This window comes from Haliotis rubra, unplaced genomic scaffold, assembly GCF_003918875.1.
Source record: "Haliotis rubra isolate DU_JTF1 unplaced genomic scaffold, ASM391887v1 Scf1454, whole genome shotgun sequence".
NCBI classification, from domain to species: Eukaryota; Metazoa; Mollusca; class Gastropoda; order Lepetellida; family Haliotidae; genus Haliotis; species Haliotis rubra.
In genome coordinates this window covers 31,228-53,459 of record NW_025765397.1, presented here as the reverse complement: position 1 = coordinate 53,459, position 22,232 = coordinate 31,228, and the positions used below count along the sequence as shown (strand labels likewise).

General features: G+C 40.0%; 1 protein-coding gene across 1 annotated transcript; it reads left to right on the top strand.

Annotated features, from left to right (window-relative positions):
- The first annotated feature begins 1,026 nt into the window (after nucleotides 1-1,026).
- Nucleotides 1,027-21,905, top strand: LOC124269546. Its single transcript, XM_046704577.1, has 19 exons — nucleotides 1,027-1,153; nucleotides 1,459-1,661; nucleotides 2,607-2,819; nucleotides 4,586-4,755; nucleotides 5,315-5,606; nucleotides 6,278-6,439; nucleotides 6,896-7,057; nucleotides 7,604-7,811; nucleotides 8,636-8,799; nucleotides 9,710-9,886; nucleotides 10,577-10,807; nucleotides 11,307-11,477; nucleotides 11,960-12,163; nucleotides 13,058-13,318; nucleotides 13,820-13,999; nucleotides 16,237-16,392; nucleotides 18,909-18,929; nucleotides 19,759-19,846; nucleotides 20,616-21,905. Exons 1-19 carry the CDS (start codon nucleotides 1,128-1,130, stop codon nucleotides 21,151-21,153), a joined length of 3,627 nt encoding a protein of 1,208 aa, XP_046560533.1. The 5' UTR covers nucleotides 1,027-1,127; the 3' UTR covers nucleotides 21,154-21,905.
- The last annotated feature ends 327 nt before the right edge of the window (nucleotides 21,906-22,232 follow it).

Genomic DNA, 22,232 nt, shown 5'->3' with positions numbered 1-22,232 from the left:
AGTCAGTCAACCCGAAGTGTGAACCAAATATTTTGCTACCCTTGTACCCATATTTCAGCTGTCACGTGTCCACCGCAATCCATTGCACCTGACGCCACGTTTATGTGCACTGATAGCACTAACTTCAAGAGCGCATGTTCCTACACGTGCAAAACCGGATATGACGTAAAACCTGGAAAGTCACGTGTCAGAGTCTGCGCATACGATGGTCAATGGCGAGGTGCCGTTCCGGAATGTGTAGGTGAGTGGGTACGATGACATTCGGTCCGGCAGTTCACCGTTGCTTCTTCCATCGGCTGTGATGTCCTATTGTAACCCATTCTCTTCCCACAGAGGCAACTTGTCATATCTTCCTACGAACCTCTGTTCTAATACGGCCCTTTCATGGTGCGAGTGTTCAGGGTTCGTCATTAGTTGCAATCATATTTAGTTATGCAATCAGCGACGTTGTTTCAAAAGTGATCATTCGCAAGGCCTTGTTAATTTCGGGAAAACTAGAACCTCTTCCCCTGCAAACGTTTCTTCAAGACAGAACTCAGTCATGTAATGGCGGATCAATGGCATCTCCATCGCCCTCGTTGACAACGGACCAGCTAGCCATTAAATGTCTTGTGGGTCACATCAACACTATTCCCTGCTGATGGGGGACATTTGTGGCCCCACATTTGTTTGTATTAGTCAAGCTGGATCTAAGTCGACGTAACACCTGTTCTGATTGGATAAAAAGAAGGGAGATAATTCGTGTTGCGACTTTTTGCCGCTAGGGGATTTTACGAGAGCCGGGAAATATGGCCCTATTAGAACAGAGGTTCGTAGGAAGATATGACAAGTAACCTCTGTGGGAAGAGAATGATTGTAACCACGAGTCACCACAAGGGAATTTGTGCGCATGCTTCAGATTCAGAACCTCCAAAGTTCACCAGCTGCCCTAGCGTTGAGACTTATTACACAGAAAGGAGCTCATCTCTGGCTTTAGTTGACTGGGATGTTCCAACCGCCACAGACAACAGTCAGGAGTCCATCACGCCTATACAGACCTCTGGTATATCTAACACAGACTACCATCCGGTGGGGGTGTATGAAATCATTTACACAGCAAAGGACAGCGCCAGAAACGAGGCCAGGGAATGCAAGTTCAAGGTCGTGGTCAAAGGTAGAGCCAGAACGAGGGCCATGATCAGTTTAAAGGTCTATCTAGAACTTGGAAACTTATGTGACTGGGATATGGGGTGCATGTATTTATGCCATGAGCTTTTGTCATGGATAAGAGCTTAAGTTCATCAATAAAACCAGTTTTGATATTTACTGAAAGAGTTTCTGTCCTTGCTGACGAGATTGTAACTCTGAAAACAGACCTTGTGACCATTAATGTTTGTAAGCAAATCGTTGTTTGTCAGTAATTTTTGTAGTTATTTCATTACACACGTACAAAATTCAAAAGAATGTCCGTATTTTCAGAACTGAAATGTTTCGCCCAGTACCCGCTCCCTACATGAGGGTGGACTGTCCCGACGGCTACCGGCACGGGTCTACCTGCAACTTCAGCTGCACCAGTAACTACATCTTAGAAGGTGCAAAGGAGACTACGTGTGAAGTAGCCAACTCTGTCAGTGGAGTATCCTACCCGTACTGGGACATGTCCTCACAACCCTCATGCAGTGGTAAGTAAACGTCTGTATTTTGGAGATAGCCATCGAACGTATTGAGAGATTTATCATCCCCAAACTGGCATGCGTTATATTGTTATTAACATTGCTGGACTTTCTATACAAGTATGTACTTGTGTTTTGGTTTTCCATTATGACAAAAATGAGGTCACATGTTCCTTAAAGTCGTCCAGCTTTGGGTTGTCGTTTGATGGCTACCTTTAGCATCAGGTTTATGGATGATGTCATCATCATTTGATATATAATGCCTATACATTTTGCAGAAATGTTTTATATTTTACAAACGCTCTGGCAATATTTTATGATTGCTACTGATTTACCAGCATCAAATAAAACGTGGAAATGTACTGTAATGTGGATTATGGCCTCATATATGGAAATAAAACTGTCTGTGTGAATTTCTGCCACGGGCATTGTATTCTTTTCCACGGGAATCGTTACAATTCTAAATTTGAATCATGTCTTTAACTACAGGGCTACCTCACCGCCCCTACACGTCGTTGACTACCCTGTACACAACAATATCGTAATATCAAACAGCAGATGTTGTTTGGTACAGGGTATTCATTGTCGCGAGACCCGTGAAGATCCGGGTTAGAATTGGCCTTCAGTAACCTATGCTTGTCGTAAGAGGCGACTAACGGGATCGCGTGGTTAGGCTTGCTGACTTGGTTGACACATGTCATTGGTTCCCAACTGCGCAGATCGATGCTCATGCTGTTGATCACTGGATTGTCTGGTCCAGACTCGATTATTTGCAGGCCGCCACCATATAGCTGGAATATTGCTGAGCGCGGCGTAAAACTAAACTCACTGACTCACTCAAATTGTCGCGAACATTATTGATATTAATGAACTGTTCCTGATATTGAGTTATTTTGCTATTCATCATTGTCACTTTGTGACAAACGAGATGTTGGAATAATAAATTGTTTGCAGTGTTTAACACGTGTCGAGACTTAACGCCACCTCACAACGGAGCTTTGGCATGTGACCTATGGGAAGATGGCCATTTCTGTCAGATGCAGTGCTCGCGTGGAACCGACCTGACAAGGTCAACAGCATTCTACGGGAACCTAATGGTATGTGCGAAGTCGGGGGACTGGAAGATTAATAAGCGTACTATTGATGACCCACTACCAGCTTGTACAAGTAAGTTTGCCATCAATATTTCATTTATGTAATACATATGTCTCCATTGCAGCATACATATATCTTCATAATATACTCTCCAAAAAATGAAACGCATATAGGAATTTCAACTGCATTTATATGTTTATTTTGAAACATCTTGTAGGCTTTATGAGTCAATTAAAAATATAGCGAAATTGCACACTGGGAATGCAGACTTATCCGTCTTTGGCACCAACTCGAGGAAAGTCAGTTTGAGTATCACATGGAGACGTGTGGTGGCGCTGAAGTCAATACCTCGTGTGACCAACGTGAGCATCTAGAACTGCACGGCATTGCCTCGGCATCGAACGAATAAATCTCAGTCTCGTGTTATCCAATCGCAGCCCACTCTGCCTGTAGTGCCTGTGCGAGTTGCTGAAGTGTCTGGGGCTGAGGGTAACGGCGTCGAACCCGTCTGTCCAGGGCATCCCACAGACGTTCGATCGGGTTTAAGTCCGGTGATCTTGAGGGCCAGGGGAGCACATTGATGTTGTAGTTCTGGAGGAAGTGTCTAGTGTGACGTTCTGTGTGGGGCCTGGCATTGTCCTGTTGAAACAACTTCTTCTGGCGATGAATGATTGGAAAGAGGTGTGGGCGTTCGATTTCGTCACAGTACCGTTGAGCTGTCAGGTTGCCCTGGGTCATCACCAAATCACTTCTCCTACGGCCGGTGATCGCTCCCCACATCATAACACTTCCCCGGCGGAATCTGTCCACCTGGGGAATGCGAAACGTTCACGTCGACGTCTGTACATCCGCATTCTTCCATCGCGGGTGATACATCATTGAACCAGATTCTACGCTAATTCGGTAGGTTCCAAGCCTGAACGTTGGTGCACCATTGAACTCGATGTCGACGATGTTGTTGTCGAAGCACAGGGCCAAAATAAGGTCTTCTGGCACGTAAACCAGCCTCTCTCAACCTGTTCCTGATGGTCTGTGCAGAAAGCCTCCTCAATCCGGGTATTTGTCCAGCGGAACTGGTCGCCGTAGCTGTTCGATGACGCAGGTGATGTACCCGGATGTAGCGATCCTGCGCCGCAGTGGTCGCTCGAGGTGGGCATCTGCTACCGCATTCTGCCGGCGATATCTCTCCCAGAGCCGTGAAATGGTGCTTTGGTGAACATTCATGCGTCGGGCAACTGCACGTTGAGACTGGCCAGCTTCAAGCAAACCAATGGCGATATGACGGTTGGCTTCACTTAGACGTGGCATTTTGCATATTCCAAATACAGTGAATAATCGACAGACCGCGATCAACCTTTTATACCCACCTTTGAGACTATCTGATCGTCAACTTTCACGTGCATTACATGTGAATTGTGTATTCTATGACACTACACGCCGAAATTGAAAATCATGCTGTTAAAAACGGGTATTTTTACGGATGGTGCGTTTTGTCGTGATGTTGCAAAACATAAACACCATAGGACTCATAAACAGAGCAAAACTTTTTGTAAAATGAATCACGTTTTACTTCTTTGCTACATGAAATTGCTATTTTTATGATGCGATTCCTTTTTAGGAGAGAATATTTTGATACAAACAGTTTTATTTGCAAATGGATATTTTAATTGTTTCAGAAAAAATAACATTTTAGGAAATAAAATAGCTAAAAGAACTTTTCAAATAGACAAACGTTTATTATTGGAGTTATCCGTGATTCGATAAAATATAAACTGACCAAATTTCGCGTGAAATTGCAAGACTAAATTGTTGATGTCTTCGTGAACATCTGCTCACAGAATCTAGAAGACCAACGGACGCAATAATGCCAGTACATTTCTATTACGATGGTCAATGCACGAAGGAAGATGCCCAGGAGCAAATAAAAACAAACTTCCAGAAGGCTTTCAATCTGAGTCCTTTCCTAAAAACTATCGGACAGACAGGGAGGACGACTGCCAATGTCAAGGTAAGCAACGTCTCAATTTCGTACAGTAATCTCATATATATGAATATATACATTAAGAAATCCCCCAAATCTCTGAAGGTAAAGTTGAAACGCGCGGAAATTCGAGTTGTGTCAATATTTTATAGATTTATTTACATATGTACAACTGTATAGTGCTGAACGTCACCCTTTTATACATGTATTACAGTCAGTCAATTATAACATTGTGTCACTTTAACTCATTGAGCTCATGAAGATGGCTAACGCCTTCTACAATCTGTCATGCCGTGATATGACTGAAATATGGATAAAAGGGGGGTCACGCCAGTTCGTCTCCGAATTCCCGACCCACACTTAGGCTCCGGGTAAGAAAGCGCCGGGTTTGTTTTCAGGAATGTTACATTGCAACCAGTGGTTGTGGTATTAGGCGACTTCGTGGATCAGGTGGTCAGGTTCGGAGACTTGTTCGATAGCGTGTCATCGTCTCAGATATCCTGATATCTCATTTGTTTCTTGTTTTTGTTTGATATTTTAATTTCTTATATTACGTTCACGGTTGACCTTTTGACCTCAATGAAAGGTGTCCTGCGGCTCTTCTGATCATGGGAAGCGAAAGCGAGAAACTCGTGTGACAGTGCAAGTTGACATCCTTCTGGCCCTCAATGGCGACGCGTCCAGAGAGACCTTTAAGGAGGCAGAGACGACTCTTCTGAATCTGTACAGTCACATTACTGATGACATAAAGGGCGACAACTCTAAACTGTTTCCTCAGCTCAGTCAGGAAGTCCGAGCTGTGATGGCTATAGGAAGGCCAACGGTTGACCTGGAGTGCCCTCCTCAAACCTTCCCATCGTATAATACATATAGCTGCGGTAGGTACATGATAATACATAACATATCTTTAACTTAAAGGTAGCAAACTTGGAATGATCGGGTCTTCAGGAATAACCCATCAACAAGGGTTTATTGTTTATTTTATTGATACAAAAACATTTACCTATGTTTTTTGACTCGTAACCCTGGCGAGACATTGAACATCGAGTATGGCCACTATTTGATCGTGAGTCATGCTAATGATATAGTTGGCATTTACAGTAAACATATATTGGACAAAATAAGTAAAGGATATTGGTATTTTTATGATTGATATTTTATCAGTGTGTCAACGAATAAATAGATCATTATTCATAATTTCAAACTTTACATATATCCCTAACTATTTTTGTCCAGTATATTACAGAGGATTACGTATGGCTTTTTCTTTCCTAGACTCGCTGTGCGAAACCCCACGGCCTTTCCGGTAACTGTATATGCCCAAAAATGCGAACTTGGCAATAAATCATTCTAAAAAGGACCCTGATCCCAATGCATCATCTCATGTATACCGTATGATTGAGGTCTTGGTATACTCAATGGTGTCTCCCAATTTACATGTACCTATTCTTTAGTACGTGTCAGTTACAGAGCTTGATGTCTGACACCGATGAATGCGACATTAACGCATCTGTATATCATATCATATGTTTCTCTCGTCTTATTGCAGTTGGCTGCGGTGAGGGTCTATACTACTCCGAGGACGACAACGGCTGTGAGGAATGTCCTACTGGAACCTACCAACCCGAGGCTGAAGGTCGTGGGTGTGTCCAGTGTCCAGACGGAATGACAACCTTACAAAATAAGACTACAACCGTTGATCGATGTCTTCGTAAGCCTCTCTAGACTTCCGAATATAAAATTAAAGCCGTTAAAGAGTATATAAGTATTGTTTCATGATACTTTAAACAAAATTCCCGACATATGGGAGGCCAAGATTGGCTCACACATGGCATCAAGGACGAAAAACCCAAAGAGATGTGGGTCTTATACTTGACAACTTTGGTCAACTCCAGATACATAGGGTCGAACCAGGGTTCTAAGCCATGATTATGCATAGGTTTCTGACCTGTCCAAGGGAATGCATGTCTGCACAGCTAACTGTCATGGCTGGGATGACTGAATCATCTATCGAATGTTCTGGCACTCACAAAGGAGACAACTGTTCTCTCGTTTTACTTTGTACAAAATGTTTTACCTGACATACAATGACGCTTAACATACAATGAACTTTATAGAAGTATCAATAAAAAGTAGAAGGATGTTAATTATTGCTTTTGTGTTTCAGCAATGTGTGGACTTGGTCATTTCTCAGCAAATGGTGTTGAGCCTTGCTCACCGTGTGGTCCAGGCCAGTACACTGACCGCCTTGGTTCTACAGAATGCACAGCCTGCTCGGGTAGCATGACCACGGTATCCCAAGGCTCAGAAAGTGTCACCTCCTGTCGACGTAGGTTGTGCACATCGCTATATGTTAAAACTCGAGGCACACAATTTGGTTTTAGTGTAACTGGCAATGATATATATGTTTACGTTTATCCTGACCGGCAAGAGGACTGGGCAGGATGAGCGTTTAGAGCAACGGTATATGGTGTTGAGTCCGTTGACAAACATTGACACATGATGACCGCAAACTGTATTACGAACCCACAATCAGAAGTTCTGGCTGTACAGAACTGCGAATCAAATGACGAATTATACATGACCGGGCTAGCCGTCCACACCCCACACCCCCACCCCCTCAAATCTGTGAAGTCTTGAGAAACCTGCCTTGCAAGCAGAAGTTTGGAATATTTATATCAAAAAGAGAGGGGTCAGAAGGAATCAGGCATATATTTCATAAAAGCTGTGTCCATTAGGTGAAGCCGAATATCTTATCGCTTCACATAACCATTTGCCTAAATTGCAGTCGGACCCCTTTCACAGAAAATATATAAGGTGTTTTAAAGCCGTGTGTAAAATTCCTTTTGGTAACTTGACATCCTTATGTTAACAGCGTTTGACGTGGTTATGTCTCCTTCTCAAACCGCCAATGCTCAGCTCAGAGTCGACACAGAAGATTTTGAAATTCAAAACGGATTTGAACTTCGCTTTTGGCTGACGTATCAGTCAGCAGGGGACGTCATCTCTCTGACACATGGAGATAAGGGTATCTTGTCTGTCTCCATCAGCACTACATACGGAATGCAACTAGAGGTTAACGGGTAAGTTTCTCAATAAGTGGTTACGACAAAACAAAATTGGCAGGAAAGAATGTTGTATTTGAGGATTGGGGGACACAAAAAGTGGAGCTCTTATGTTGAGAAATCTGGGAAACTGAACCGAGGATTTAGGCGTGCTAACATTTAACCTACGGGCTACCCCGACGTCTCGAAAAGTAAATGAACTTCGTCCTGTTTTCAAATGCAAATGTTTAATTGTGTTGAGCGATTGAATTCTTCCAGAGACCCCACCTAACCTGATCACTCTCGGGACTTGTGTCTCTGTATACTTGTACATGTAATTAAACGGTCATAATTACATTCTCTTGATTGGTTAATTCGGAAACTTATTATCAGGGCGATTTTACATTATATCAAATTATATGTACTGACTGACTGAGTTTGGTTTTACGCCGCTTTTAGCAATATTCCAGCAACATCACGGCGGGGGACACCAGAAATGGGTTTCACACATTGTACCAATGTGGGGATTCGAACCCGGGTCTTCGGCGTGACGAGCCAACGCTTTAACCATTAGGCTACCCCACCGCCCCAAAATTATATGGAAGAAATATTTAATTTTGTGTTTTAAATATATATTATTTTAAATCTACACACCGTAAAGGGACATGATTAAAAAAAGAAGAAGAATGTTGGGTATCTATCCCAATTTACTTTCAAAATAGCGAAAGTTACTGTTTCTAAAACAGCGCAGGTGACACGTAATCTATATGTGCAAGTTATGTGAATCACGCAGAAGGATCGCCGTTATTTTCGGGGTATCGTTGCCTAATATGGATGAAGTATGAACCTTATTTGTTGAACAGGACAGTGCTGCATGTGCCAGGCCTTGACGCCAGCCAGTGGTATCAGACAGATGTTAGCTACATCAACCATCAACTCTCCGTCAGTGTGGATGGGGTTCACAGTCTCTCACATTCTGTATCTTTTGACGCTAACGATGCTCAAAACATTTTAGTTTCCATGGGTGGTAAGTCTTTTTTTCGTCATTTGTTCCTAATGTTTTACATTAAAAGATAAAAGATATTCATATATAAAGAAAGAAAATAACCAACATCTGAAATGTCTGGAATCAGTCGGCCATGATGTTGACGCATACTTTCTGTGAGACGCTTAACTCAGGATGCAAACAGAGATAGATAGATTACCATATATATGTTAGTTAATCACTAGCATAGTTGTGTCAGTTGATTGTACCACAGATATGTAAGCTGATCACTATCATAGTTATGTCAGTTGATTGTACCACATATATGTAAGCTGATATCTATCATAGATATGTAAGTTGATCACTATCATAGATATGTAAGTTGATCACTATCATAGATATGTAAGTTGATCACTATCACAGATATACGTTGATCACTTTCATAGATATGTGAGTTGATCACTATCATAGATATCTAAATTGATCACTATCATAGATATGTAAGTTGATCATTATCATAGATATGTAAGTTGATAACTATCACAGATATACGTTGATCACTTTCATAGATATGTAAGTTGATCACTTTCATAGATATGTAAGTTGATCACTATCATAGATATCTAAATTGATCACAATCATAGATATTTAAGTTGATCACTATCATAGATATGTAAGTTGATCACTCTCATAGATATGTAAGTTGATTACTTTCATAGATATGTGAGTTGATCACTATCATAGATATCTAAATTGATCACTATCATAGATATGTGAGTTGATTACTGTCACAGATATACGTTGATCACTTTCATAGATATGTGAGTTGATCACTATCATAGATATACCTTGATCACTATCATAGATATGTGAGTTGATTACTGTCATAGATATGCCAGTTGATCACTATCACACTTAATGGTGACTCCTGAGATCGTGGTCTTGTCAACAGGTGCTGGTTTTGAAGGGGGTGTCTCCCAGCTGAACATGTGGCGGTCCCCCCAGAGTGTCGTTTCACCACCGTCACACACGTGCTTCCTGGGAGACGTCGGAGACGTCATCAACTGGGACGTCTTCACATCCGCAAACCAGTCTGAATCGTTTATACAGATCCCCAGTGAATGTGACGGTATGGGTTTCAGATTAATGCTTTGCAGAGAAAATGAACATACCTCTGAAATGAGTTATCTTCGTTTTAGAACTGTGAGATAATCAGAGTTGTCGAACACTGGCATCAGGAGTCAATGTTGTAACCACTATGGTAACAATCCTTACTACAGGTTAACACAGGTAGGCTTGGCACGGGGCGACGGTGAGCTCATGAGCTGCAATTCGTTGTGTAGAGTTGTGTCCTGGTTTCTCATGTAATGGATTCCAATCAGAGGTTCACTCCATTGTGACCCTTGTCTGCACGCTGCACTTCCAACCACATTAACGTCAAAAAGCATTTCATATACTTTTTCAAAAGCGTCTTTAAACGTAAACGGCATTTGGTGTTTTCCAACAGCAGTGTTAAACTCGCTCACCATCTCACTGGCAGCGTATGATCCCGCATGAGAACATAAAAACGACGAGACCTACCACATTCAGGTAGTAGGCTACTAAAGACGATGTGCAGCATAGGGAGTTGTCTATCGGTTATAGGATTGTATTTTTCAATGGAAATAGTGTAATATTGATTGGAATGGCTATTTTTCGCTTACGTAGCTATTTTGGCGAATGTGTCCATGATATTTCTTATAAAACAATGGAGATATAGAACACTAAATAATATGGAGTCAGATTGACCTTAAAGTGAACTAACGGTTCTGTATTTCAGACACAGATGAATGCCTATCCTCACCTTGTATCCATGGAGATTGTAACGATGAGCTGAATAGCTACACGTGTACCTGTCATACTGGTTACCAAGGCGACAACTGTGACGTCAATATAGATGACTGTGTGGAGAACGAGTGCACTAATGGGGGCACGTGTGTCGACGGTGTGGTGGAATACACGTGCAGGTGTACGCCTGAGTACACAGGGCAGTACTGCGATGCTAATTTAGGTAATTCTGTGGGGCGTTACATGAAGGTGGGAATTAGCATTCCACCTTCGCAACTAATGTTTGCGGTAAGACTGAATGTCACCGCATTCCTAATACATGTACTTGGAATGGTGACTCCAATGACAGGTTGACTTGGTCCAAACTATATAGATAACATATTGTCTCTTTACTGAATATTGCTAAGTGCAATGCCAACCTGCAAACGAACTAGCAAATATACTGGAAAGACAACTTTAGAGATGAGTTATTTTCTCAAGCGTGCCCCACTCATTTTATTCCGGGACATGCCGATATTCCTTGAGGTTATGGAAAGGGACGAGTGGGGACGAATGGCTATTTTCTATATTACAATTTATCCAAAGAGTTATCTCCCTTGCTCAACCAAACCAACACAAATGCACAACCTGAGCTTCTTCTGATAATAATCATGTTAGCATGGTTATCATAACTTGTTGCGTACCTTTGTGTTGAAACATATACCCAAAACAATACTTTGTAGTTCACGGACAATGGACCGGATGGGGAAACTGGACAGAGTGTACCACGTCATGTGGACCAGGGGAGAGAACTCGCGCCAGACGTTGTGATAACCCACAACCACAAAATGGCGGAGACGACTGCGAGGGTTCAGAAACAGAGGTCGGGCTCTGCAATACAGGAGAATGTCCAGGTACCATAATCATCCACTTCATATCCTTGCCTCGATTATTTACAGTCGGCTCTCATAGAACTGATGGCTTGCTTTTCGGCAATTTATCCTCCTCAAAGATCTGAAAATTGTCAGCAATAAAATAAAATGGTGCGTAAAGATAAAATCACCACAAAATGCTTTCAAATTTCTAAGGAATCAGTGTCCATATTATTATCGTATTCCAAAGCTAATATGTGATTATTTCACTGAGTCATCTGCTGATTCTGAAAGACGTCCCTAACCAGTTTATCGTTATCCCTCGTTTTGTTTTGTCATCGCGGGGCGGTGGGGTAGCCTAGTGGTTAAAGCGTTCGCTCGTCACGCCGAAGGCCCGGGTTCGATTGCCCACATTGGTACAATTTGTGAAGCCCATTGATGGTGTACCCGCCGTGATATTGCTAGAATATTGCTGAAAATAGCGTAAAACCATACTCAGTCTGTCAGTGTTTTGTCATCTACAGTCTGTGCAGAAGTAAGTGCCCCTGATCACGGTGATCTGGAATGCAGGGATGTCAACAGTACAAGACTGTGTGAGCTGAAATGTGACGACGGCTATGACTTCGACCGACCTCCGTTGTCTGTCTATAAGTGTGGGCAGGAGACGGGATACGAATGGAGTTATGTTACTGAGGACAACCCAGATGGACGATTCCCCAACTGTGTCGGTAGGTTTGGTGGCTGACATGAGTGAGTGTTTGTTTATTTTTCCTTATCCTGACTCATACGTTGTAACTTATCTCCCTTTTCTTTCCGAATCCAAGTGGAAACCTCTGTCCTATTGTTCCTTAATGAACAGTAAAAAATAGCTCAGCCCAGTCGGGCCTCTCCCAGGCTGAGCGCCAACTACCCACGTGACCGCTAGCTGCTTGTCACTCTGCTTTTTCGCCCTCCCAACATCGATCTTCGCAATTGTGATGCGATGACATGTGTCAACCAAGTCAGCCAGCCTGACATCCCGATCCCGTTGGTCGCCTAACAAGCCTGGGTTTTTGAAGACCAATTCTAACCCGGATCTTCACGGGTTTTTGAGTTTGATGGGTTTGCGCAGCCTTTAAAAAATGTGCAACAGTGGCACACATCTTGTTTTCTTTTTCGTTATTACTGTAAGCGGAGATGTTTGGATATCTGAAGAATATCATCTTTTTTTAATCAGAACGTATGAGCCATTGTCTTCACCCCTACACAAGTTCAGAACATCCGGCATACCCAGGGAACGTCGGGTGTAAAACGGAATGTTATTCCAAACAGTAGAAAATACTCTGTATTGTCATGAAGCTGGTATATTTCTGAATAGTTCCTACCCAACCAACATGCGAAAACACAGCTATGACAAGGAGAATGTGGACTATTTTAATGGATATACAACTTCTTTATTCTATATAGGCTTTCGACATAGATTCTAATGTCGAAAACGGCATTAGAATCTATGTCGAAACGTCGCCTATATAGAATTATAAAGAAGTTGTATATCCATAAAAATAGTCCTCATTCTTCATCTACCCAACTTCTAGAATGCCAATCAAAGAAGACATCTATGACAGTTTAGTGTTCTTTTTCAGCAATAGAGAATGCTGATGAATTAGAGGTAGAATTCCAGGAGGAGTATGAAGACCTGGAGTGCGTAGATGGCAACGAGGCTGACCGGAAGTCTAAGGTTTTACTGCGCGCCAGAGAAGAAACCAACTTGTTGCCTTGCATCAACGATAACACGTGTTATATCAAAGACATACGTGTACCTGATTGTGATGCCCAACGACGGCGGAAGAGGGAGATCACTTTCATGGGATTCATCATAACCCTTGGTGCTCATCCGTCTGAAAGTAAGTGCGTAATTTGATTAAATGTTACGTCACCCAAGAGAGTGATTTGGGTGTAGGACTGCTTTGGGCAGAGTTTCAGTTATAGCGTGGCGTGTCACACTGGTGGGTTAGGAACGCCCGAAATGACGAATATTTGAGACGTTAACCACTTCATTGATAACGACAAGTCTGGTGCTGACAAACATAGTGAAGTAACCACGTTGAATCTGGGCATGTCTGTGAATTGTGGCACCCCAGAAGACTGTTCAATATCCATCGGACGATGGATAATGAACAGTCTTCTGGGGCGCCACATGCAGAGTAAAACAATGTACATGTATATATATAGTACAGTAGACTACGGTTATAACGAACTCAAAGGGACCTCTAATTTTTAGTTCGTTTTCGCATTTTAACTACAGTGTTCAGTAAGTGGTCGGAACACAGAAAATCTGTTCCATATAAGCGTGTTCGCTATAACCATAGCTGACTGTAACATGTCGAGATCTCTGTACACAACAGAAGGCCTACAAACGTCTGTCGAGGGACTTCACAGGGCCGTGAATCAACTGACCTTCTCCGCGTCAGCCGGGAACTTTACAGTGAAGCTGGATGGCATGAACTATTTTCTGACAGGATCCCCGACTATTGTCGGCAGCGCCACCTGCCGTGCTGGATGGACCAGAGTTGAATTCTACTGCAGTAAGTGCAATTTGGTTGTGTTTGCATCGCGTCTTTGCTGTTCCAACCTGAAAGGTCAGCTAAGTATTTCTTTGTTCACTGTTTGCGTCCATGAACACAACATTTTCTTCTCCGATTTGGCTAGATAACTCCTGCTAAAATCCTTTCTTGCGTCTTAAGATTGCCTTTTCAGTATGTCCGCCAGGTCCCTATCTTTGATCTACTGTGGAATAAATGAGAACACAATGAAAATGCAATATTCTGAAAATGCATCTATATGCTGCAAGCAATATTTATGTACCTCTTACTGTGGGTATTTTAGACTATTGGCCGCTTATTCAGATAACCTAATTTGATTAATTCAGTAATATTTTAAATGGAAATGTGATTAATAAAATGTGATATTTAAAACTATTGGCCGCTTATTCAGATAACCGAATTTGATTTATTCAGAAATCTTTTAAATGGAAATGTGCTTAATAAAATGTGATATTTAAAACTATTGGCCGTTTACTCAGATAACCGAATTTGATTTATTCAGAAATCTTTTAAATGGAAATGTGCTTAATAAAATGTGATATTTAAAACTATTGGCCGCTTATTCAGATAACCGAATTTAATTTATTCAGAAATCTTTTAAATGGAAATGTGATATTAAAAACTATTGGCCGCTTACTCAGATAACCGAATTTGATTTATTCAGAAATATTTTAAATGGAAATTTGCTTAATAAAATGTGATATTTAAAACTATTGGCCGCTTATTCAGATAACCGAATTTGATTTATTCAGAAATATTTTAAATGGAAATGTGATTTATAAAATGTGATATTTAAAACTATTGGCCGCTTATTCAGATAACCGAATTTGATTTATTCAGAAATCTTTTAAATGGAAATGTGATTAATAAAATGTGATATTAAAAACTATTGGCCGCTTACTCAGATAACCGAATTTGATTTATTCAGAAATATTTTAAATGGAAATGTGCTTAATAAAATGTGATATTTAAAACTATTGGGCGCTTATTCAGATAACCGAATTTGATTTATTCAGAAATATTTTAAATGCAAATGTGCTTAATAAAATGTGATATTTAAAACTATTGGCCGTTTACTCAGATAACCGAATTTGATTTATTCAGAAATCTTTTAAATGGAAATGTGCTTAATAAAATGTGATATTTAAAACTATTGGCCGCTTATTCAGATAACCGAATTTAATTTATTCAGAAATCTTTTAAATGGAAATGTGATTAATAAAATGTGATATTAAAAACTATTGGCCGCTTATTCAGATAACCGAATTTGATTTATTCAGAAATATTTTAAATGGAAATGTGATTAATAAAATGTGATATTTAAAACTATTAGCCGCTTATTCAGATAACCGAATTTGATTTATTCAGAAATATTTTTAATGGAAATGTGATTAATAAAATGTGATATTTAAAACTATTGGCCGCTAATTCAGATAACCGAATTTGATTTATTCAGAAATCTTTTAAATGGAAATGTGATTAATAAAATGTGATACTAAAAACTATTGGCCGCGTACTCAGATAACCGAATTGGATTTATTCAGAAATATTTTAAATGGAAATGTGATTAATAAAATGTGATATTTAAAACTATTGGCCGCTTATTCAGATAACCGAATTTGATTTATTCAGTAATATCTTAAATGGAAATGTGATTAATAAAATGTGATATTTAAAACTATTGGTCGCTTATTCAGATGACCAAATTTGATTTATTCAGAAATATCTTAAATGGAAATGTGCTTAATAAAATGTGATATTTAAAACTATTGGCCGTTTACTCAGGGAACCGAATTTGATATATTCAGAAATCTTTTAAATGGAAATGTGCTTAATAAAATGTGATATTTAAAACTATTGGCCGCTTATTCAGATAACCGAATTTGATTTATTCAGAAATCTTTTAAATGGAAATGTGATTAATAAAATGTGATATTTAAAACTATTGGCCGCTTACTCAGGTAACCGAATTTGATTTATTCAGAAATATTTTAAATGGAAATGTGATTAATAAAATGTGATATTTTAAACTATTGGCCGCTTACTCAGGTAACCGAATTATTTGAAACGGAAATCTGATTAATGAAATGTAAAGGGTTTTTTTTAATCCGTATTGACAGTATTTACATATATCCTGTCACGTTCATGAAATGTTTAAGAACTGAGTATATAATAAATTCGAAGGGATCTCAAGACACAATTCAACGTTTGTTATTTAGTTCCTTGTGGTCCTGGAACCTTCTATATCGATGGCTACTGTGAACGATGTGACATTGGCCGCTACAGCAACATCACGGCGGCGACATCTTGTCATGCATGTCCCAAGGGCAAGTCCACACCCGGGAGGTCTTCCTTGAGTATAGAGGAATGTACAGGTACGATGCAATACACTCAGTGGTTCATTGTGTTTACCACGTAAATCAGTCACCCGTGAATACATTGGGCTTGTGAAATATGAAGCGTATCTACGATTTGCGTGCATGCCTCAAGGAAGTAAATAAAAAAAATATAAGTAAATCGCATGAAATGTGCGATCCCTACGATTGCCTAAAAGGGAAGCAATAAGTAGGCTGTGGCACAAGAAATGGACAATGCAGGATTTGTCAGGAAAATGTGATTATCACAGCACGTAGAGTAAGAGAGGAAGAATACCTGTTATCACAAAATGCAGATGGTATAGCGTTTATATTAGGAGATTCTCGAGAATCTTTTGAAGCTACAGTTGACACAATAGACATGTCTGCTGACATGGCAGGCTTAAAATCAATAATGACAAATCTCAAGTCATATTGAAAGGTTCCAGGAAGAATAATAGAGCAAGGTTGACAAATATTGAGTGGAATCCAGAATGGTTACTAGGAGTTGTTTTTTCAACAGATATAATTTTTTAAAATTCATTTAATAATAAAAGATGAATGAAAAGAATCACTACTCTCCTCGGTAGAATTGCTGTTATCAAGGCTTTATTCCTTTCAAAATTAAACTTACTATTACTAGCACTACCTAACCCTCCTGGTTATTTCCTGAAGGAGTTGAATAAAATGTTAATTACATTTCATTGGAGTGGGAAACCAGATACGTGTAAACATATGAAAGAGAATGGTCTTGGTATGGTTCAAGTCTTGTCCTATGTTAGTTAATTGAAGCTATCTTGTATGAGAAAACTGAATCAAAATGGAAAGGCAGTACTTTTCGAGCTAAAGCATTATAAAATCAATAATGTTTTTGGGTTGGATACTGTCTTTGCGTTTGATAAGTTCTCAAAGAATATACCGCCTGGGTCATTTGATGACTTTACAACAAAGATATCACCATTGGTAAAGAGATTATCTTTTATTCTAAATGGTTTGATAGAGGTATCAGCCAAGTACGAGATAAATCCTGAAGGAAACTAACTAACTCTTGAACAAATCCAATGCACTTTTCAACTTAATACCAACTTCCTTCTTTATCGAGGGTTAACCCAGGCTATAAAGAAAATACCAGGATGAGTTGAACATATGTCAACCCACATCTTTTGTCCAACTGGATGATAATCCTGTTGTCAGGAAACTGCTATCAGTTAGGAAAGGTGTTGGAGTTAAGAAGTGTTAATATTTTATCTTGAATGCATGTGATACTCTTCTAAAATGTAATCTGAAGTGTGAGGAATGTGTTCTCTCTGCTGAAAGTGGGAAAATATATTTTTATATAAGACTACTTTAGATGCCGAGTTGAGATGGTTTCAGTAACTATCAACTAACTCATGTTTATATAAAATCAACTTAACTGAGTGTAATTCTTGGGTTTTGTTTCAATGTAAAGTTGAATCAATAACACTGATTACAATCAGTACCTTTACTTTATGATAAGCGCCCACAAATCCATAATTTGAAATTTGACCTTCAGCTTATTCTGTTTGATCTGATATATATATATACTGAAATATATATACTGATGTGTTTGACCTACTTTAGTTTGACCTTTGCTTTCAGATAAATTCATTATCTATAAATGTATAAAAGTTGTGAAAACAACTTTAGATATGAAACACTTTAAACATTATATCCCAACAGGCATATCAATGAAAGAAATATTGCTTATAGCAAAGGCCAACAAGCGAAGTTATGTACTTAGTGGATTGTACCATGAACTAGCTGATGTACATATGTCGATATCTACTGCCAGGTGGTCTTGATTTAATGAGTGCAATTCTAGATTGCTTAAATGTATGTTCTGATGTGGCTTTGGTACAACTTGTTATAGTTTAGTGCTGAATGTGAGTGAAGCTGAGTGTGAATGAGTGTCTGTGTCAGCGTTAAATTTCAAACATATCTTAGCCCATAATGTCATACCTTTAATCTGAACCTCACTAACAGATAAATATAGATAGATAGATAACAATATTTTTGCTTTATACTCCTATATAATCTTGCTTGTATCTTCTAATGTTGCCCATGTTTCATATCTGATATGAACCAAGCACTGCCCTGGGTATCTGGTTTTGTATGTAACAGGGACTCAGAAATAAAATATTAATTACAAAAATGAAAAGAAAAAGAAAGAAAGAAATGCACAATAGTGCAGAGTTACGTATGCCCTATTTGGTCCTAGCACCCGTCGGTTTCGCTCTGGCTGAAACCAGGCTGTGACTTTATTGGTTGGTTAAAAATAGCGGCTACTCAACCAAGCGACGGTAACTATAGCAACATTGTCTTGAAAGACCGTGGAGTATAGACCATGACATGTTGAGGGACATATTTCACGACTAGTATTCCTTTGCCCGAGTTATCGACTCCCTTTTATCAACTTCACTTAACATAGGTTTTGTTCCATTAAAATCGTTTATATATGCATTATGTGTACTTTCTATGATGTTGATCTCATCTTTTTGTGGCACTTATATTTTCAGTTGATGTGCATGTTCCTCAAGGTAACGTGAAGACTATACATTCCTTCTAATATTACAAAATATGTCATTTGTTTGAAACTCTTGGATTTAATATTTTTTGAGGACAGTAGTCATTTCAAAGTAAATTTATGTCACAAGAATTAAAGTCGTCTAACACCAAATAAAACAAAAGCAACATACCGACAAACACTGGGAACATTAGTTGCTGGTCGTTGGATGGGGTTCGGTGACTAGGCTGATGGCTTGTCGACGTACTGGCGTTGTTGTTCATAGTATCCACCACTAGTTTGTCTGATCAGGATTTGAATATTACCAGGCTGACGTTATATTGAGTGCAGTGTGAAAACAACACACACACAGGCAATGCCACATGCAATTACTATGTAACAGTTGCTGAAATACTTTTGATCATTCCAAAAATATTCCTCTTACTAGTTAATTCATACCTGTGAAAATCCGGATTAGAAATGGTCTTCAGCAAACCATGCTTGTCGTAAGTGGCTATTTACGGTATCGGGTGGTCTGGTTCGCTGTCAGGGTTCACACATGTCATCGTATCCCAACTGCATAGATCAATGATCATGATGTCAATCACTGGATTGTCTGGTCCAGGCTCCATTGTTACAGACCACCATGTTAGTGCTGGAATATTACTAGCGAGGCGCTAAACAACAAACAATCAAATAAAAAAAGACAAACACAAAATAACAAAACCAAACCAAAAATAAAACGAAAACAAAACGTCATTGTACTGTTTGGAGTTCGATGTAAGATTGGTTTTAAGATAAAACTCTGATTATACAACTGATTACTATTCAAACCATATCTGTCTTACACATTTGTTATTCAGATTTCCCATTGGCTGTAGTTGCGGGTGTTGTGGCCTCTGTCGTAGCAGTCGTAGCAGTGGTTGTTGCTGCGTACTTCTACAGGAAATGGTGAGTGCGGTTCTGAAGTGATAAAGAATGGTCCACGTGTGCATCGCAGATAAACATATATAGAACGTCATACTAGTACATTTGGATGTTTTGTATTGAACGGGAAGATGTCATGGGAGCAAAGAAACGAGTTCGAAGAGCTCCTTCGAACTCGTTGTTTCTCTGCTCCCCTGACATCTTCTCGTTCAATACGAAACATCCAAATGCACCAGTATGGCGTTCTATATTATATACCTTCTTATCTTGCATTAATCTGTTACTTAATAAAACAGAACTGGCAGGGGTTTAACACGGAATCTGAGGTGCAATACGGAATTTTCATCCGTATTGCACCCCTGTATTACTGTCCTAAGTTTACATGAGTATATAATAAAGCAATTTAGCTAAATCGTTCTTATTTTAATTTCAAAATATTAGGGTGAAGCATGTGTAAACATTCGTTACTTACAAGAGTAACTTCAGAATACTATGATATCATAACTCAAGCAGTCAGTAATGTTTCATCCGTGAAGATCCGGGTTAGAATTGATCTTCAGTAACCCATGCTTGTCGTAAGAAGCGACTAATAGGATCGGATGGTCAGGCTCGCAGACTTGGTTGACACATGTCATCGTATCCCAATTGTGTAGATCGATGCTCATGCTGTTGATCACTGGATTCTCTGATCCAGACTCGATTGTTTACACACCGCCGCCATATAGCTGGAATATTGCTGAGTGCGCGTAAAACTAAACACACTCACTCACTCAGTAATATTTCTTTGTTAAAGGAAGCATCAGAAGGCGAAGGTCAGCGCATCTAACACCAATGTCCAGGAAACCTCAACAGAAGGACAACACACAGCAAATATCAGGTTCAAAGCCGGTCCTCCATATTCAGCTGGAGAGGCATGGACCCATAACACCAACCCATCTGACTTTAGTAAGGGCGGTTCAGTTTGGTGTGCCACACCAATGCCTCCCCAAGCTACAGAACCTCCACCTCCATACAGTCGGTTATCTGTCCCTGGGACTACTAACCCCTTCAATACGTCCACGGGTCATTACGGAGCTGGTGGTGACATGACACGCTACGGACAGGGCAGTACGGATGTTGGAACACGTGGTGGGCTAGGAAAAGAGTCCGGGACAGACACAGAAAGGTCAGATCGAGATACGGTGTCAAGGTCATCTGGAGGACAACCGCCACGAGGAAGTTCACAGGATTCTGGAAATGGTAGACGTACCTCTGAACTGAGTATTCACTTCGCTGACATGAACGTTGATAGAAGGAATTCCATATCCATGTTTAACATGGACCTAATATAAAATGCTAATTTTGTGCGGACAGAAAATTGTTCAGAGAACTGGACTGGAAATAATGCATCTGTAACTTTTGTACAGTCAGAGCGAATACAAACTGTACATAACCCAAACATTAGAAATTAGTTGTTCAAAATATTAACCAAACATGTGGACGAAGGAACGACATTCATTGCCGATTAACGGGACCAGTAGGTAGGGCCCGGTGGTCTCGCATCGAGTGCGGATATGTGATGGTGTCAGAAACCTGATGGTCTGGTCGAGAGTCCAGTATAACAGACCGCCATAATAGAACTGGAGTGCGGCCTTAAACAACAACCAACCAACCAATCAAAACGTTCATGTTCATGTCAGTGAATTCATTTTAATGATAATTGATTGTGATTCATATGTCCCGTGATGTAAATTGTCAACAATGGTTGATGCTCTGTTTGATTGGCAGTTTAGTACTTGGTGAATAATAAGAAAGGCATGATACCTTATGGATGACAACTTTATATACCATGATGCGACGTTTCCGTATAGATTCTTATACCTTTTGAAGCAAGAGTGAATGCTTGATGCGTACAACTGATGCCATGATTTAGAGACGCATCGATTCCCGAGAAACATATCCCTGTTTCAGCCTTTGGTATCACATAAAATTTCAACATTTTGTATTCTTGATCCGCTTGATACTGAATATGTATCTATTTACGTGTAATGTGCCTGTTGACAATGTAAATATACCCATTATACATTTTGTGATGCAAACAAGATGAAATATATTCTGTTTTTGTTTAATAGTGATTTGACACATCTATGCACTCTGGCACTTTCATTACTGAATCAGGTGCCCAGGCGACTGATCGGGCCTGTATCTCGGTTTCAAGGGAGGTAATCCCTCCCTCTCACCTTCAGAAGTAGACTCATCATGGCGCCATACTGAAAGGAGCCATATGGTGACGTGTTCAAATTCTCTATATTGTTTTCTTTAATGTGCAAGGCGCCCTCCTCCTTTTCCCTCAAAAGGCAAGTCATTTGTATATTACACGTCTAAATATCAAGTAGTATTTCATACAGAACCAGGGGCGGTGGGGTAGCCT

Bases quoted from the DNA above. Each gene is read 5' to 3' on its own strand.
- LOC124269546 (XM_046704577.1), top strand. From the start codon at position 1,128: ATGCAAGTTCAAGGTCGTGGTCAAAG. The intron at 10,808-11,306 runs GTAATTCTGTGG...AATACTTTGTAG, and splicing joins GTACTGCGATGCTAATTTAG to TTCACGGACAATGGACCGGA. The intron at 14,000-16,236 runs GTAAGTGCAATT...TTTGTTATTTAG, and splicing joins CAGAGTTGAATTCTACTGCA to TTCCTTGTGGTCCTGGAACC.